Source organism: Rhyacophila brunnea, unplaced genomic scaffold (assembly GCF_057557595.1).
Source record: "Rhyacophila brunnea isolate RB1 unplaced genomic scaffold, BYU_Rbru_1.0 scaffold_142, whole genome shotgun sequence".
Taxonomy (NCBI): Eukaryota; Metazoa; Arthropoda; class Insecta; order Trichoptera; family Rhyacophilidae; genus Rhyacophila; species Rhyacophila brunnea.
The window spans coordinates 568,275-588,757 of NW_028232799.1; the positions used below are offsets into that span (position 1 = coordinate 568,275).

Here is a 20,483-nt window from a genome sequence, read left to right on the forward strand (position 1 = left end):
ATCGGTCATCATCAGTGACAGACATCAAATTCAAATACTGTAGGTCAATGAACCCACTCATACTAAACCAGATAAATAGCTGAGTGAAATAGTTGTACGAAGCGTGTATAATCGAGACGAGGATAATATGTACCTTTGGAAATTTAGTCACAAAGCTGTGATAGGATACATAGCCAATGGAAGAAAATATACCTAGCATAATATACAATTACCTGCTGTACTGGTCCGTTATCTGAATGCGAACATCCAGGTGTTGGATCTTCATCATAGAATGGGTGTGTTGCGTCTGCAACGCACTCGCGTTTAACGTCAACCAGCTGGAGGTCAATCTCGGGATTAATTTCAGTGAAATGCGTTGCCGGGTTCTGAAAGAAACGTTATAGATTTTTGTAATCATATAAAAAAACAATTTTGAGCACGCGTACTTATTTTATGACAATACTTACTTATATAATTGAGGTAAGTACCTACCTAGCTGTCAAAATGTATGTCAAAAGGTTTTTGAAAGAAAGTTTGACATCCTCGTATGTTCTTAAACAATTTGTAATAAATATAAACCTATCGTAAGCATTCTGCTAAAATAATTATAAAAAATCGCAGGAAAGGACTAAATAAATAAAAACTAACCTCAAAATCGCAACTGAAATCGTCTGTGTTCTCCTGCTTTATATAGGTGCGCGTGTCAGGGTTGTTTTGATGGCTAGTCGTTACATCAAACTTGTCTTCAGTACCAGATTGGTCTCCATCACATTCTCGCTTGACTTCCATGTTTGCGTATCAACAATCGTACCTATGCAATGTGCTAGAGACAACTTGAATTTTTCTGTTCTGTTATATAAAAGTGTTGCCGAAAAACAGTTAATAATATTCCATGTAGCATTTATCTGAAAAACCAGAATGTACATAATATGCTAATTTCAAGAACAGCGACTAAACGTAGAACTTTTATCGTAACTAAAACCTATGTCCTGTCGCTGGAGATTAGCAGAGAGAGGAGCCGTCACGAAAAAGATATCGTCAGAGTTGCTATCATAGGAGAAAAAAAAAACAATTGGATTAATTTGTTATTATATACCGAGATGCGCTGTTCTCGTTATGATGGAGGATATGCTGACGATCATTTTCATACCATTGTTTTGTTTAGACAACAAAATACTTAAACATATTATTAAATTGTGTCACCATGTTAAGTGCGTATTTTTATTATAGTAGTGCTCCCGGAAATACTTTTCAGTATGTCGGCAACACTATTCTAACATTACCTTGAAAGGATCCTGTCTGTCACGTAACACGTTGATTCTGGAATATATACACTTAACATGGATGTAAACAAAGAATGTGATGGAGAACACTCGGATATAGAAGACAAGCCTTTGTTTGACACGCTGACGAGCCGTGCAATCAACCCGGACCCTTGCACTCATGTAACGCAAGAGAATGCGGACATTTCAAGTTGCAATTTCGAGGTTAGTTTTTGGAAACTAAATTCTTTTACAATCACTTTAGATTGAGAATAATAACGATTAGTATACTATTATAATAATATGTTGCTTATTTACAATCTATGTAAGGTCATTCGATGACATTAAACGTGGTTTCAAAAGAATACTTTATTAAGCAATTTGGCAGCTACGATACATCTGTTATATTATAGGTTAGGTTAGGTTATCTACTAATTCTTGTTAAATATAAATATTATACAATGTTATATGGTGATTACGAGACCCGAAACTGTTTTCACCGTGTTTACAAAATGTAATAATGCTTCTTTCAGTACCTTGATATGGCGGACCCCTCTAATATAAAATCTGAGACAGATGATCAACCAACTGTCGTCAAGCGCGAGATTATTGAAGATATAACACACCCATTATATGATGATGGGTTGTTAGAATTCAGATTACAGGCCAATTGTAAGTAGTTATAGTGTGTGCTGTCTTATATAGAAGGTTGGAATTTGAAATTCAACTCTGAAACTCATTTCTCCATTATTAATTCGCTCACACTGATATTTTAAAACAATTTATGTGTACCTAGGTTTATAAATCTTTCGTCAAATCATGAGCATTCATTTATGATGATTTATACATCATAATTATTCGAATGTAAAGCAATAATTAATGCGATTATCTAAAATTGCGATTAATTGTATGGTGAATGGCCCGTGAGTCCTTTTTAGGTAGGTAATACAAGGTAAGCCTATTGTCTATAAAAAAAACTACTTGCAGTCGTTAAATACGTGAAATTGGGTGAGAATAGACCAATTATTCTATTTTCAAAACTTATTGTAACAGATTAATGTTGTAAGCCTCAAATTCTACTAAATTATCTACCATGCTACACGACAACATAAATTCAGGCGTTCCAGCTAAAGGGTTTGACAGGTCAAAACTGGCGCACTGCGCATGCGTTATAAGTAAACCGGAATAGTTTTAGATTTAACGTTTAGTTCACTGTGCTAGCTAACTTCAAAACATTTTCTGACCGTCAGAAGTGGTTTGGTCGGAAACGTTAAATCACTTCTCACGATTTGTCATTGTAATAACTGTCCAGGAGGACCTAGCCTAAAAACGATGTCATTTATTATATTCCGTACCTATGGTATGTTCTCTACATAATATTATTGCGTTACCTATGAACATTTTAATAATTTTAGGATTAAGAAAAATTGAGATTCTTCCGCATTTATATAATTCGTGAAATGTTCATATTAATATTTTAGACATTTACACAGTAAGAGTTCAGTAGAATAAGGTCGGTTTATTATAGCGTAGTAACCGATATCTATTATTCATTAGTAACAATAAATCGATTTTGGTCGTATTTTCCCATGATTCCACACAAATGTTGTATGCATAGAGTTCGATTCGATATCATCACTTGTTTGATATTTAGTGAGAGGTGGTAGGATTCGCTACTCGACTGAAAAATTACAACAAGATGGATTGACTAGACTAAATGATTTTACTAAAATACCCGACTTAATTTGTCTGTTCGTACACGTTTAGTTACTAAATTATTCGCCACTCGACTTAACTACTCGCCTGACCCGGAGCGGGTTTAAGGGTGTTTCCATTAGCGCAGCGACAAAATTAAACCGCATTGACGTGCCTATTCAATCGTGAAGACTCAACATCTGAAGGGCGAAATGAAGCAGTACGCAAACAAGAAGCAAAACGCAACATTATCTTCAAAGGAGGTATAGTGCTACGAACGGTATCCAATAATGCAACAGAAATACTGAATGGATATTTATGATCGTGTAAGAGTTTGCATTATATTTTTGATTATGCTCACATGACATGATCAACCCCAACTAGCGGGTTGACATTAGATTTTCCAGCCTGGAAATGACCTGCCAATGGTTTCGATAACCGGAATCGTTTCACAAACGCCTCGTCTGTCATTTTGAATGGATCCGTCCGGTAACCAGATCTTAACAACAAAATTTCAGCGTGAATCACTTCCATTTTAGGTACGTGTACAATAACCTAAATTGTAGTAATGACATTTTAATATTATTTAATCAGTTCTAATTAGTTATCACTGAATTTTTAAAACGATTGATTGTTAAAGTACGTAGCAAATTTATCCTTAAAGAAGCTACTTACTTCACAATTTACCTTATAATAGTGTTATTACAATATTCAGTACCTACGAAAATTTGAACGGAACTTCCAATGTATTTTACATTTGCCACTCTTTGACTGTCGCCGGCTACTTTACTACATGGCACTGGTGTCGTTAACTTTGGTTGGGAAGAAATAATTTATGATATACCTATACATAGATTTTATTCTTGCGCGCCCGGCAAAACGTAACTTCGTTAATATAAAATTTTAACAACAAGGAACTTTAAAAACTAAATACATGCAATACTATCTCAATAACACGAAATGGAACGCAATTTTTAATGAACCCACGAGCCGGAACGGTATCTTTTAAAATTTTACGAACCAGAATAGCGCCCCGGTCTATTTCGAGCCCTGATTGGACCATCACTGATTGTAACTTGGGAACTATCTTACATTGATCATTCATTTGTTGAACTTTGATTTATGATAATTTAACCATGTTGCGTGTTCGCAACACATAAAAATAGTATTGGAGGGCCATTTTAGAAAAAATACGTATTTTTTATAGGAGAAAAAGGTTGCATTTAATTTATTTTGAATAAAATGACAGTATTCTCCGATCGTAGATATCTACCACATCATGCAGACTGCATTGTATATAGGTACGTACTTGTTGTATGTTATCAATGTCATCCATATATGCAATGTGTTTCATTTATGCTTCATTTTTTAATAAATTAAGATCGATGATTTCACTAGAATGTGAATCGCAAAAAAGCAGTGCATTTATTTGATGTAATTGAGTCTGTAGGGTCTCACCTAGATTGGACTCCATTGGGTCTATTCTATACTTATCGAACACTAAATTGATAAATAGTATCAAACTTAGGGTAGGTTTGTATCAAAATATTTGCACTTATTGTAACAATTACACGAAGCCGGTTTTTATTGTTGCAATAAGTGCGATATTTTAACAGCATCAAGATAGGTGCTGTTAAAATATAGCACTTATTGCAACAATAAAAACCGGCTTCGTGTAATTGTTACAATAAGTGCTAATATTTTGATACAAACCTACCCTAAGTTTGATAATATTTTTCACTTTATCACTTTAGCGGTCGATAAGCATAGAATAGACCCACATGTACGCCAATTTTGTCTATTAACCAATCCGTATAGTCAAAAATGAGCGTCATCGCATAAGTAAAAGATTATTTTGACAATTTGGAATCGGTGAGCGGTCGTTACTCTATTCATGGTTGCCTGTCTAAATACTGTTCATTAATGTCAAAAAGCATGCGCAGTATCAGCTCGGTTTGACAGCTAACCCGTTCGTTGGTTCTATCTAAGCAAACAACAATCAGAAAGGCAAATGACATTTAATGAAAATCGGGCTCAATTTACCGAGAGTACACCGCAGAGAAACGGCAGATTTTTTTACAATACTTGAAAGCATCTAAGCGACACTTTTTGAGCATAGACAATCATTGAAAAAATTGGTATTATATGGCTAAATCGCTATTATAAGCGTAGACAATAAGTACAAATATAAAAATCTTTTACAATGAATAAAATTCAAACATTTTCAATTAGGTATCTAATAAAATACGCCGTTTTCAAAAATCAGTATAGCATATTAGAGTTCGTCAATGCATTTCATAAAATTTTAATAATTATAAAGTTAAATTTGACACAAAGACACACGTGCTTAAACTTTCGTATAAAAACGCTCTAAATAGGTAGGTATGTATGCAAAAATAAGGAACATTTTTCAAAATAACGTTATAGATAACAATATTTTTTATATAAAATTTAGCCGTGTTAACTAAACGATATTGCTATTATTTCAGATAATTCCGACTTAAATTTAATCAATAAAATAAGAAATACGAGTGAAAATGGCTCGAATGGCTTTTATTTACTCTTTGATTAGTGATTGTTTTTATAAGATAATAATATGTATCCATAGTCGGTATTCCGTATTTATTTTGTATTCATTTAATTAAATGTATAATAAATAAAACAGGCTCCAGTTTATGAGCCCCACGAAAACATTTCGCTTCCACAAACAAATGTCCCGGTCAAATAGCCTCGATAAAACGGCTCTTACTGATTGAAATTAAACGTCAATGGTTTTCATTAAAATGCCACCTTTCCTACTTAAAACTTACCTTTCGGCATAATTTACCAATCATAAATATTCATGAAACGTGTTATCTTTTATATTAAATATTATATTAAACTAACCTTGTATTTTTTTAAATCTTAATTTTCTCGATTATGCGTTAATACGGAATACTGACTATAGACATATATTACAATCTTATAAGAAAAATCACTAATAAAAGAGTAAATAAAAGTCACCCAAGCCATTTTCACTCGAATTTATTATTGTATTGATCAAATTTTAGTCGGAATTATCTCAAATTATAACAATGTCGTTTAGTTAACACGGCTCAATTTTATATATAAAATATTGTTATCTATAACGTTATTTTGAAAAATGTTCCTTATTTTCGCATACCTACCTACCTATTTAGAGCGTTTTTATAGGAAGGTTAAAGGCTCGCACAAACCAACGCAAATATTCACCAAGTACCCCGTCAAAATATCCCGAAAAAAGCACCCGCCATCGGTACGGAAGGTCCGGTCAAAAGAGTCTCAAAAAAGCCAACGCCGCAGATGCATCCTACTTACCTGTTGTTAATGAACAAACGTAATATTTATTTACGTAGGGGATCAAAAGATACAATGAAAGCCATCAATTTGTCATATATTTGGCTATTTTTTGAGACCCTTTTGACCGGATCTTCCATATCGATGCAGGTTCTTTTTTCGGGTTATTTTGACGGGGTAAATGCGAATGGATGGCAGTGTCGGAGACAAATTGTAACTTTATGAATTTTTTTATGAAATGTATGAAATAACTTTGGCGAACTTTATCTATACTGATTTTTGAAAATGGCGAATTTTATTAATTTAAAATGTTTGAATTTTATACATTGTAAATGATTTTTATATTCGTACTTACTGTCTACGCTTATAATAGCGTTTTAGCCATATATTAGCCGTTTTTTCCATGATTGTCGATGCTCAAAAAATCTCGCTTAGATGCTTTCAAGTATTGATATAAGAAATCTGACGTTTATCCAGGGTGGACGTTCGTAATATAGAGCCCAGAACACGATATAATTATTGTTCTCTATGATGATGTATACACACATATAAGTGCATTGTTTTGAACCGCCTATGGATCTTTCCGTAACAATATTTGACTCTCACTTCGCTATTTGATAATGTCTGAATTAGCTGAAAAACAAGAGCGTCAAAAAAACAAATTGAATGTTATAACTCATAATTGATAATATTGATATCGATTATTACGATTTTTCTAGGTTTCTACCAAGGGATTTTTCACGAAGCATCACGATACAATTGAGAGTCAACAATCATCAGGTGATGGCATCGAGGATAGAACGATACAGTATTCAGAAGTGACTAAAGACGAGTATCACATTAAACAAGAAATCTTAGAACGAGATGCGCCAAAGGAAATTCGACTTATTCTAAGAAGAGTAATCCATTTTTCACGTAATTTCATTTGTTGCATTTGTAACGAAGTTTTCGGTTGCGGAAATGCTCTGAAAACTCACAAAATGGTGCACATGGACGTGATTCCTGATCAAAATCAAAGCATAGTAGCCTCACAACATAGTAATGTCAAAGTACATTCAAAGAAAATTACTGGTGAAAAACCTTATAAATGCAAACTATGTTCATATAGAAGTACGATATCTAGTAATCTTAAAAAACACACAATGACACATACTGGTGAAAAACCTTATAAATGCAATTTGTGTTCATATAGATGCTCGCAGATTAATGATCTTAAAAGACATAAAATGACACATTCCGGTGAAAAACCTTACAAATGCAATATATTATGTTCATATGGGTCCTCGAGACTCGATGATCTTAAAAAACATAAAATGACACATACCGGTGAAAAACCTTAAAAATGTAATGTATGTTCATATGGGTCCTCGAGACTCGGTGATCTTAAGAAACATAAAATAAAACATACTGGTGAAAAACCTTATAAATGCAATTTGTGTTCATATAGATGCTCGCAGATTAATGATCTTAAAAGACATAAAATGACACATTCCGGTGAAAAACCTTATAAATGCAATGTATGTTCATATGGGTCCTCGAGACTCGATGATCTTAATAAACATAAAATGGCACATACCGGTGAAAAACCTTATAAATGTAATGTATGTTCATATGGGTCCTTGAGATTCAGCGATCTTAAGATACATAAAATAAAACATACTGGTGAAAAACCTTATAAATGCAATTTGTGTTCATATAGATGCTCGCAGATTAATGATCTTAAAAGACATAAAATGACACATTCCGGTGAAAAACCTTACAAATGCAATATATGTTCATATGGGTCCTCGAGACTCGATGATCTTAAAAAACATAAAATGACACATACCGGTGAAAAACCTTAAAAATGTAATGTATGTTCATATGGGTCCTCGAGACTCGGTGATCTTAAGAAACATAAAATAAAACATACTGGTGAAAAACCTTATAAATGCAATTTGTGTTCATATAGATGCTCGCAGATTAATGATCTTAAAAGACATAAAATGACACATTCCGGTGAAAAACCTTACAAATGCAATATATGTTCATATGGGTCCTCGAGACTCGATGATCTTAAAAAACATAAAATGACACATACCGGTGAAAAACCTTAAAAATGTAATGTATGTTCATATGGGTCCTCGAGACTCGGTGATCTTAAGAAACATAAAATAAAACATACTGGTGAAAAACCTTATAAATGCAATTTGTGTTCATATAGATGCTCGCAGATTAATGATCTTAAAAGACATAAAATGACACATTCCGGTGAAAAACCTTATAAATGCAATGTATGTTCATATGGGTCCTCGAGACTCGATGATCTTAATAAACATAAAATGGCACATACCGGTGAAAAACCTTATAAATGTAATGTATGTTCATATGGGTCCTTGAGATTCAGCGATCTTAAGATACATAAAATGACACATACTGGTGAAAAACCTTATAAATGCAATGTATGTTCATTAAGATTCTCGAAATCTGGTTATCTTAAAACACATCAAATGACACATACTGGTGAAAAACCTTATAAATGCAATGTATGTTCATATAGATGCTCGCAACTTGGTAATCTTATAAAACATAAAATGACACATACCGGTGAAAAACCTTATAAATGCAATGTTTGTTCATATAGATGCTCACAACTTAGTAATCTTATAAAACATGAAATGAGACATGTTGGTGAATAACCTTTTTAAAACAATATTATTCATATTAGTTGTATAAAATACTATTACGAAAATGTACGAAAATACTATTCATACCAGAATAGTATTTTCATGTGACCCACGAAATGTTGGTATGATTTGGAATTATGCTAAGAGACTTCAGAGCGACATTTTTTCTTGAAGGCGCAGTGTCGTGTCTAGCTAACAAGGGAAAACAATTTAAATATAATGAATTATGACAATTACATATTGAAATTTCTCTTAACGTGTTTACTGTCAACAAATGGTGATACTGCATTGTATTATTAATTTAATAAATCGCAAAATAATAAATACATATTTTACTTTTACTTTTTAATAAATCTAGACCGGTTTCGTCCTCTTCAAAAGGACATTATTAACTTTAGAATTGCCTCTTGAGGATGTACTATAAATTTTGCTTTTTATTAATTTAACCAATAATATATATAGAAATATTATATAATTATTTTTTAGGTTCATTATCTTGAGTAACAATGACATACCTTTTTAGTTTCACCGTCTGCTTGAAGGGTGGTTATATGGATTATTATAACACAAAAGGATTACACTGGTTTATAATGTTGAAACAAGCATTGCTTTCTGTTGGCATGGTATATCCGCCGCGTGGGCAGTGGACCCTTGCGTGGTACTACCGCTTTCGCATTTTTTTTTCATACTGATTGGAAAATATCTCTAATTATTATCTTGTGAAGAGAGGGAGGGAGATGCGTAGGAAGTCTGAAAAGTATAGCTAAATTCCCGAATATTCTCAGGTCTTTTTGGGTTTTGAAAATGTACCGTTGCTTGGGATCGAAGCGACCTTGGCTCGGCCGAGGCTAGGGGACAGAAAATAGCCTTGGGCGCAGGCAGGTATTCGAAGATCGCCTTCCGCAGAAATCGTTTGCGAAATGTTATTTATTTTATAATATTTTTCAAGGATTGCAAACTTTTATCAGCGGTATGTTTGTTATTGAGGTATTGTTTGTGATATGAAATTGGTGACGTTTTTATAAAGAAGGGTTTTACCTCATCACACAGTTCTTATTTTAAAAGCCAACATTGCAAAGATCAGATGCTACATTCATCATAATAATAAGTATATATTGTATTTTACTGCAGACAGGAAACATATTCAAATACACTGACAGAAACGCTGTGGCCATGTTTACTCTTTTTAAAGAAGAATTAACGCGTGCCATGTGTTAAGACGCGCAAATAACCTACGACGTGAATTGTCCACACTTCATTTAAATGATAATATGACCGAATGATTACACGCATTTAGTTTCAAACAATTGGTACTGCGCCTTTATTGGTATGCGTCAAACACTGTACAATTAGACATTATCTACCTACTTTATGACACGACCTTAAAATGCGTGCCTTCTGCCAGCATTTCTTACGACGATTTTATGACGTCACAACTATTTTGGTCCGATTGTGAATGTCGATTCCGTGTTGAATTATAAATATTTTATTACATAATATATGTAAAATGCTTGCGTGCGTATAAGCAAATATAATAGTGAATTATGATAATTTCATACTCTAATCACACTATGAGTCGTCTAGCATATTTCACGACATATTAATTTTAAAAAAATCCCGCATTTTTGGGACATAATTTTAATATAATATTATACCAATAAAGGCGTTAGCTACCCGTTCACTAATTAGCTAGGATAGAGTATCTGTAGTAAATACTTTGAAATAATGGTCAGTCAAGAAGGGACCGAATGTGCGTACGTCATTTTTATCATCAACACTGATAACGTAAACAATTAATATATTTGTAGCCCATTCTATAGCGACGTAATATTATGAAAGTTTGATATGAACTATTCTGAAAAATTTATTCGTCAATGAAAAACACTAATAAGTTATGTATTCATTTGTTGATGATATTGTATAGATTGATAGAATTTCCTAAACTTATAGTGCCTGAAAACGTGCATGGATTTACTTGCAACAATAGTGTGTATTTTAAACTATCGCGATAATAATTATTTACACGTGAAAGGGCTGACTGTCTCTCCAATCTCATTTTTCATGCGTATGCGAGACGCGATGACATCATCGTTTTGGTGATCTTTGCCAGATTCAGACAGGTTCGGACAAGTTTGTAGATAATAGGTAGACGTAAAAATATTCTATGCGGTGTAGTTCGTATTTCTTTCGGCAGGTTCGCCACTATCGTTACATTTCACATGCGCACACCTACGCACCTCTAATTTTTACGTGAAAATTCAGAACCTTCTGAACTCTTATGATACATGCATGCAATCTTGCATCTTGCACGATAATGCGAGTTTACGTATAGGTACCTGTTCTTGTTACGCCCGCGATAATACGTACTGTCAGCAGTTAATCCATGCACGTGTAAGCGGGGTATAAGAGGCAGTTTAGCAAAAGTGACTTATTACGTAGGTAGGTCCAACAATCTTTCACGGACTTAGATTAGGAAAGCTTATAAGATCATAGATTAATTCAAGAAAATATTAGTAAGAACCTATGTGTAATCACAAAACAGATAAAATTTTGTGTTTCCAGTGGGTCTATTCTATACGCAAGGCGGCTATCGGCTGCTATCGAAGGTAGTTTATTATATAAATAATATTAATATAATATATTATATTGATGCGGTTAATTGTTACAATAAGTTAACCGTCTAAACCAGTGCTCCGAAACCAGTGTGCCGCGAGACGATACTAGGTGTGCCGCGGAGCATTGCTTAAAAAAAACATTACTTACTTATTAGCCAAATTTGCGTACATGGCTGATAATACATTTGAGCACCTGCATGAACTTCATAAAATATTGCAAGGTCAGAATGAAAATATATTGACATGATCTGATAGATTAGAAAGAGTTAAGACAAGGATCTCTACAAATGTACCGAAGGACCTACCAGACCAATGAAATCAAGCAATAAATTTTGGATCCGTCTCAAAAACATCAAGGCCATCAAACTTAGTAAAGTAGCGCTAAAAACTTTTACGTTCATTGCAACAAGCTCAGGTATCATATAAAATGTTATTTTATTGATATTACAAATACATGGCAATATGTTTGGTTCTTTGTTTACGTTATGTATATATAATTATTTATCAAATAAGTATGTCATGTAATTTTGGTGCATGTCCCCCACAAGCTCAGGGGGGTGGCGTGGCAGGTCAAGCAGATAAGTGAGATAAACGCAAATTATAAATTTGCCCTAATAGACAAAAAAGTGGCCTGCGGCGCTGATATACTTCGCTGGCATTAATATTTTAACACATACGATTGACCGATACAATTTATTAATATTGTGTCAATGTTCGACAAATATTTTATCATTGTTTATCCGACAACTCACCATAATTCATGTGGATGTATTAATAAATACAAAAACATCACTAAACATAGAATCAATACGATTAATTTTATCTCGAACACCATTCGAAAAACGCTATGTTAAAGTATAACATTGTCTTTAACCTTAGCGATAGGTAGCGGGAAACCGAAGATTCTGGCCTCAAGTCCATGGTTTGGTGTATAAATTGTTTTACGTGTGGTGTTCCGCGGAATTCTGGGAAGACCTTTAGTGTGCCGTGGGTGAGAAAATGTTGCTAGAGTGAGATAGTTTAGGCGGCTAACCTATTGTAACAATTGTAATACCTTAATGCATAAATTTGATAAAATATCGTCGATAGCTGAATGTTTACTTAATAATCAATGGGAAGTATATTATTTTGTAGGTGCATAATAACATTATTTGTGATTTATTTTAAAACAAGTGCAAAAAATGAACACTACTTATCGGCGGCAATATCTCAAAAAATAGGGGGTCGTTTTTAATCTGTTTATCAAAGGCGGTACTGTGCCAAGAGACGTCACTTCATGTTAAATCTATTTACATAGACACAATAATTTCTTGTGTAAATTACAAATAAAATCATATATATAAGAAGCCAACTATATACATTATATCAGCGGCGGAGGGTGGAAGTAGGCTGTTAAGAGTCGACTTAATTGGTGCATATTAAAGTTTTTCAGTCAAAGGTTTTTGTTTTCTTTGATCTAAGACTACAATGGGTAGATAGTGATTGTTAGTTTTTAAAAGTTTAGTTCAATAAAAACAAAAACGTATGACTAGCAAAGTTCAATGTAAACTATTTATGGCGGATCTTAACAGCCTATCTCCACCCCTCGCTACTGATGGCTGATACGACTGGCTGGAATTTTATGGGGATTTATTGAAATGTTAAACGTCAACCTTCGATAGAAATCGGCGAATAGAGAAGCAAATGTTACAATATATAAACTTGAATGTACCCCATGTCCTGGTGTGTAATCTGAATGCGAACATCCGGGTTGAGGATCTTCATCAGAAAATGGTGTCATTTCGTCTTCAGTGAACTCATGCTTTATGTCAGTCTCAGTGACATTCTTCGTCGCAGCCAACTGAAAAAAACAACGTTTATATAACATGTTGTCAATATGTACATATTATTATTATAACTAATTAAAATGTTATAATCTAGGTGGAAGTAGGCTGTTCAGATCCGACATAAATAGTGCACACTAAGCACATACCTACTTATTTATTTTCATTAAACTAAGAACACAAACTGCAGATCTTGCTGGTTAGTTTTTAAAATTCTATTAAACCCTGCCTAAAATAAACCATAATATATTAATAAGCTAAGAGAAAAACAGTACACAATTTTTCAATCATATTTATTTTGGTTAAATTAATAATATATTAAATCACAGATGGTGTTGGTTAGTTTTATAAAATCTATTAAACCCTGTCTAACCAAAATTATTCTATTAACAAAATATCAAAAATAATATTGAATGCATGAATGGCATAACTTTAAATATTTTATTGATATAAGAATATTACGGCTTCGTTTACGCTAGATGCAGCATTATCACACACTAAGGTTGGGTTAGGTTAGATTAGGTAAGGTCAGGTTATGTTTAGTCTAAAAAGAAAGTTATAAAAGGCACCATTACCTGTATTTCTTGAAACAAAGTTTAATATCATCGTAATGTTCCTACATATTTTGTCATAAACGAAACATTATAATATAATCTTATACTTATCGTTGTTATTCCAAATTAATGATTGTGAAAGACGACGTACTAAACAGTTTCAAAAAACTAACCTCAAAATGCAAAACTTTATAGAAAATGCATATAACAATGTATACTAATTATAATTACTTCAATTAGTAAGTAGGTGACCCTACCTAACATGTCACAAATGTATCGTAACTGTCAAATAGTATAATCCAGTCATTTTTTGAAACAATATTTATGTCATCGTATGTTCCTACGCAGTTTGTAAAAAAAGAAACATATTATTATTACACACCAATCGTTGTTATTTCCGATCTAAAAAAATCAGTTTCAAAAAACTAACCTCGAAATTACAACTTGAAACGTCGGCATTCTCCTGCTTTACTTGAGTGCGAACTTCCGGGCTGATTGGGTGGCTAATCTGCGTATCAAACAAAAGCTTGCCTTCTTCTTCAGACTGTACTCCATCACATTCTCGCTTTACGTCCATTGTAATGGTAAATATGTCAGGAAGAACGTGACAAACAGGATCCATCCAAGGTACATTAATTTTAGAGAAGTGTTGCCAGAATACGCTATTATTTATTATCAATGGCCGAAATTCTGAGACTTACATTCCATGGAAGCGATCAAACAATAAACTGTGTTTTATTGGATTTAAGTTATGTACCTACTATTCTATTTGAGAAGTTTTTTTCCACTCGGGTTTTGCGTTTCGATATTTACAAGCAATAGGTACTAAACTCGTATTCACCAATGTCAAAAAATACAAACTAATGTATAGGTACCTGCACTGTTATTTTCAACCTTTATATTAAATCAGATCTATTAATACAATAAAGTAGGGACACTTAATAAAATTGCCTACCCATTCAGTCAAGGATCAAAAGTAAGTATAACGGATAAAACATTGTCGAAGGGCCATGTCTTAATACTTTGCCTTGTCTTTCCGTGCATGGTGCAAATCACACCCAAATTTAATGTCCGTGACCCTGGCTCAAAATACGGGTGGCATTTAGTTTGTATTGCACTGACAGATGTCTTCTTTGCCACGTTAAAGATTATTATTGTATTATTTAACAACATCTTTAGAAGAAAAACTGAAAATAGAAAAAATGCAGATGGGCCATTTTGCCATTTGAATTTTGAGATGCGCTGGTCTCGTTATGATTGAGGAAATGTTCATTTTCATTTTTCTGCATTGTTTTGTTTTGACAACAAAATATACAAATACTTCATTCATATTATTGAAGTGTGTCAAGTGTTATTGTACCTATTCATCGCCATCTTTAGATAATTCAAGCCTGAGCATATCTTTTTGCACCTTCAACAAGTGGTCCACTGTCCAGCTGTCAAAATTAGATCCCTGATTGCTTGACATATTGATTCTCCCTTTCTCGTTTCAAATTGAATTAAGTTTAAAAATCTCAAATCACAAATATTAATAAATCAGGTATAAATAATATACATTCCCGTAATTCATAAGTTGTCAAAATCAGACTAGTCCTTCACAAAAAACCGGTGGTAATATCAATTTGCAAAAAATATGAAGCATTGATCTATGCATTACATTTGTAGGTGTATTAATGATAGTGTATTATTTATCAAGTAACTATTCAAATCAATCTTTCGCTGTGTGAACACGGATCAGTATAAGCACTTTATAGAACAATAACAGGTCATCCATAGACAAAAAACTGGAGGGGCGGAAAAATTAGGATCAGTCGTTGTGAATTAACGGCTTTCTACTTGAGTCGGTAATGACCTATTAAATTAGTTACGAAGGAAAATAGTTTTCAGTATTGTGGCAACACTTTTCTAACATTACAAATGGATCCTGTCCGTCACGTAACACGTGACTTCTGGAATATATACCCTTAACCCTTAACATGGATGTAAAGCAAGAATGTGCTGGAGTACACTCCGTTATAGAAGGCAAGTCTGACACGCTGACTAGCTATCCAAACAAACTGGACCCTCGCTTTCATGTAACGCAAGAGAATGCGGACGTTTCAAGTTGCAATTTCGAGGTTAGTTTTTGGAAACTAAATTCCTTTACAATCACTTTAGATTGAGAATAACAATGATTAGTTTAATATTGTAAACTGTGGCTTTTTTACATACTATGTAGGAACATAAGGTGATATTAAACTTTGTTTCAAATAATTACTTGTTTATACAATTTGACAGCTATGATACATACCTACGTGTGATATAAGTTAGGTTATCTACAAATCTATGTTCAATATAATTATTATACATCGTTGTATGGACTTTTAGTGAACTGAAACTTTACTGGTTTTACTGTGTTTACAAAATGTAATAATGCTTCTTTCAGTACCTTATAGCGGAACTCTCTGATAAAACATGTGATAATCAACCAGCTGTCGTCAAGCGCGAGGTCATTGAAGATATACCACGCCCATTATATGATGATGAATACCCTCAACCGGGTTGTTCTAATTCAGATTACAGGCCAATACAACAGGTACGTTCAATTGTACGCAGGTATATGTGCCGTTTTCTTCCCTTGATGCCGTCTTATATTGAAGGTTTGAATTTATAATGCATCTTTGAAACTTCATAAGGAACCAGGTATTATAGGTAATATAATTCAGTCAAACTTGTTTCATTTATTGATTGCGGAGTAGATTCGAGCTATTGGCGATTGCTAAAACAGATATTTTGAGACAGTATTGAGTAGGTATATAAATCTTTTGTTAAATCACGTAAGTATATTTAAATATGGTGATTTATACATCACAATCATTCGAATGTTAAGCAATAATTAATGTGATTATTTGTAAATATAATTAATCGCCCGTGAGCCCTTTTTAGGTAGGTAATAAAAACTACTTGCAGCCATAAAATAAACTAAACGGAAGCAATATCTACGTGAAATGTAGTGAGAATAGACAATTCTATTTTCAAAACTTTTTGTAACAAATTAATGGGTATTGTTCGGTTATCAACCTAATCTAACCTAAACTAACCCGAACTACCAAATAATCCAGTATACCGGGTATTTTCAAAATTAGTTTTCCGCTGTATTCCTGATAACCGAACAGCAATTAATTACCTAAAATACCTAACTATTAAACTTCAGAGTGACAGTTGGTAATTTGAAAATAAAAAAAACGAGTAATAATTACATAATTTAGTAATATAAGTTAAAGTATATAGAAATAAACCAACGGCGCTTCAATAGGCGACCCATTTTCTTACGTGTCTAATATAACAAGATAATTAAGAGCTAGTCGAAGAATCTAGGTTATCACAAGTTTTGTTTTGGTTTTGTTACGCGAAAGAAGTATAACTTCTAACGTGCGTACATAATTACACACACAATTTTTTTTTAATTGTCCGACTTTGAAATAAAATATATTTCGAATTTTACTGATCATTAAGATATTTTTATTGTTCTATTTTATTTCTCTGTTTTATATTATTTTTATTGATTTTTTATTTCTATAATAAAAGAATTTTTATATAAAACACTAATTTTAATAAAATTTTATATGAAAAGGAGCATTTGGTTTTTTTCTATTAAAACCATGAAGCCGCATATCGATGGTGCAGATCACAAACCTTCTATGTCAAATTTTTCGATTTTGACTTTATGGTATCAAAAAATCAACAAAAATTTAACGGATCTGTTGAACTTTACCTCATATGTCAAAGAGAAATATAGCCCAGTTTATTGATCTTTTAATTAAAACTCCTATGTCATGTTCATCGTATTATGCTGCACAAACCTCCTACACGATGTGAAGTTGCTGCACATTGCTTCTATATCAGTCCATTGTATGAAGCTATCAGTGAAGTTTTACAAGCAAAACTATATACAAAAAGATTTATTAGAGATAAATGGGTTTTAGGTCTACGTTTTTTATAATATAAACCCAAATAATGAGTTCCTGAAGTAGAAAGATCATGCGGTTAGCATTGTAAGCAAATAAAAATCAAGAATTTTCGGTATGTACAAACCTATACTTTCAGATTCTGTTCAAGATAATGAAAATATTCTATCGACTGAGATAATAGGAAGGCATATATTATTAATGGTGTAAAGAGAAACAAAAGCAAAGTGCATGGAAACGAAATATATCTGCAAATAATAGAGTGAAAGAACAGGAATATCCGGACCGAGTTAGAGACAATATTAGTAAAAAAAACATACTGTAAAAATAAAAACAAACGAAAGCTTGGTCCACATTGCATCTCACAAGCATGTGTTTCAAGAAACTCGGGAATTTCGACCACTTTTGGTTGGATATGTCATGGCCACAGAGAAAATCATACGTTTCTTTACTAATAGATTGTATAGAGCCCAATCAGAAGCTATGTAAGAACTCTGGATGTATGTAGAAGGGAGTATATCTATTACTACCACTTAAAGATAAAAGAGGAAAGAAAAGAAGTTTGCCGATAAATGTTCTGTAATACTTTCACCATACGAGTTTAGAGTGCTAGAAATTGGGCTAAAAATGCCATTCACGGGATACCAAAACCAGCAGTGCAAGGACAATGAGCAAAATGTTGATACTAAGAAAAGATATGCTGCAGAATTTATCGATTCACTACCAAGAATGAAGTCACATTACTACCGTAGGGATCAATTAAGAATCTTTCTTAAACCAATGTTTCGTTAGAAAATGGGTCTTTATCGAGTTTACAAAGATAGATGTAATGAAACATCAAATACATAAGGCATTGTCACAGTGTACATTTAATGAAGTTCACTCATAAGAAGACTTAGAAGCTCCGACATTTTCATGTCATGATTAATCACCTAACGAATCTCATATTAAATTAGAAACCAGTCCATTTAAATATTGAGCGATGGGTGCGTGTATCGAAATATGAACAATATTCTTGCAAAGTTAATGCACTCCTCGGATTGGCAGTAAAATATCAATTCGAGATTACCTACTCAAAAATACACACGTTGGACACACGTAAATGGAAGGAGATTCTTTACATGCTGCAATCGAAAGAAAATTGAAGAACAGGGAAATTTATCTGCCATCTAAGTATGCAGTGGCTACATGAAAAGCCATAAATATGTAATTTCCTTATAGAACGCACTATGTAACTCATGGTGTTTTACTTAACTATAATGTTGCATTGATTCAATACAACCATTATAATAAATTCAATACAATGCAGTTCCACCATGAACTATTGACAGTTAATAATAACAAAAAGTAACTATAATGGACTAGTGACTTCGATACACGTTGGTAAGACCAGAAACAAAAAAGGGGATCCAATTGTTAACGTTGTGTGTCACTTGGCTTACCTTCCAAATGGGAAAATCCAGTACACAATTAATTTTAGTCATGATATTAAAGAGCTACCGAGACGACCGAAGATCATAACAGTTCCAATTGTTTATCGAAGATTGCACGGTTCAAGTAAAAATATCGGCCAACAAGTTCAAGCACCTTCAGGAACTAAAATGTCCAAATCCAAAGGACTGTCACCATTTTTATGACTCTTTACCACATTTATAATTTAAATATGTTTAAATTTAAAAAAAAGCTTCATACATAACATAGTAGGGTTTGATTCTGTTTTGTTTATGTTTGGTCATTTAAAAACATGTACATTAGTTAAATATACTTACATTATTTTTTATTTATTAATTAATTATGCAGCCATTCAATATTTAACTCCTATGTTATCCAAACTGTTTCATTATTTTTTAAATAAAACTAATTTACTTTTCTCATAAAATGTAATGTAAAGGAAAACCTCCTTTGTCAAATATTTCAACAAATCTGAGTGCACAATACTTCTATGTCATGATAAATGTAATACGGCTTAAATTAGTTATAAATAAAATTATCCAATCATTAGAAAACACAAAAACATTAGACTTTGGATATTTTTTTTTTAATAAAAGTCTTACATTATCAAATAAATCAGTTTAAACCTTCCCCTGTAAAATCCCATTTTTTGACTAAGAAGGTTTGTGATCTGCACCATCGATATGCAAGTTTGTTCGTCAATTCTCGTTCGTCAACTATATGGCCGCAACTGCAAAAATCTACAATATAATTTAAAAAAAATATATTTTTATATTTATGAACTACAGTAGGGTAAAGTACCTACACAAAATTATTCTAACATGGTACAATTTTTTGCAGCCTATTTCAGTTTATTAAATTGTAGTTAATTATTTTACATTCAAACTCAAATTACACAAGATCATGTTATTTGCAGTTACGACCATATAGATCTCAATGTGCGATATGTTTACAAAAGGAAGCATAAAGTACGCAATGTGCTGCAGTTAGCTGGAATGTCTTTCGGTAAGTATACATTCACTTGCCAAATGCAGTCGTACATTGGTGGTCACTGAAAGCAGAGAATTCAGATGTGGCAGGTCTTATCCAGAAATGGATTGACTCTGGCTGATCCCAATGGTGATACCGTTATATAATATTATTAATCATGTTGTTATTTTCAGGAGTGTGAAGAC

At 32.9% G+C, this 20,483-nt stretch overlaps 1 protein-coding gene across 1 annotated transcript; it reads left to right on the forward strand.

Moving 5' to 3' along the window:
- The first annotated feature begins 1,249 nt into the window (after positions 1 to 1,249).
- On the forward strand, positions 1,250 to 9,230 carry LOC147075521 (uncharacterized). The gene is made up of 3 exons (XM_085942420.1): positions 1,250 to 1,466; positions 1,775 to 1,913; positions 6,971 to 9,230. The coding sequence occupies exons 1-3, from the start codon at positions 1,320 to 1,322 to the stop codon at positions 7,012 to 7,014; spliced, it is 330 nt and encodes a 109-aa protein (XP_085798546.1). The 5' UTR covers positions 1,250 to 1,319; the 3' UTR covers positions 7,015 to 9,230.
- The last annotated feature ends 11,253 nt before the right edge of the window (positions 9,231 to 20,483 follow it).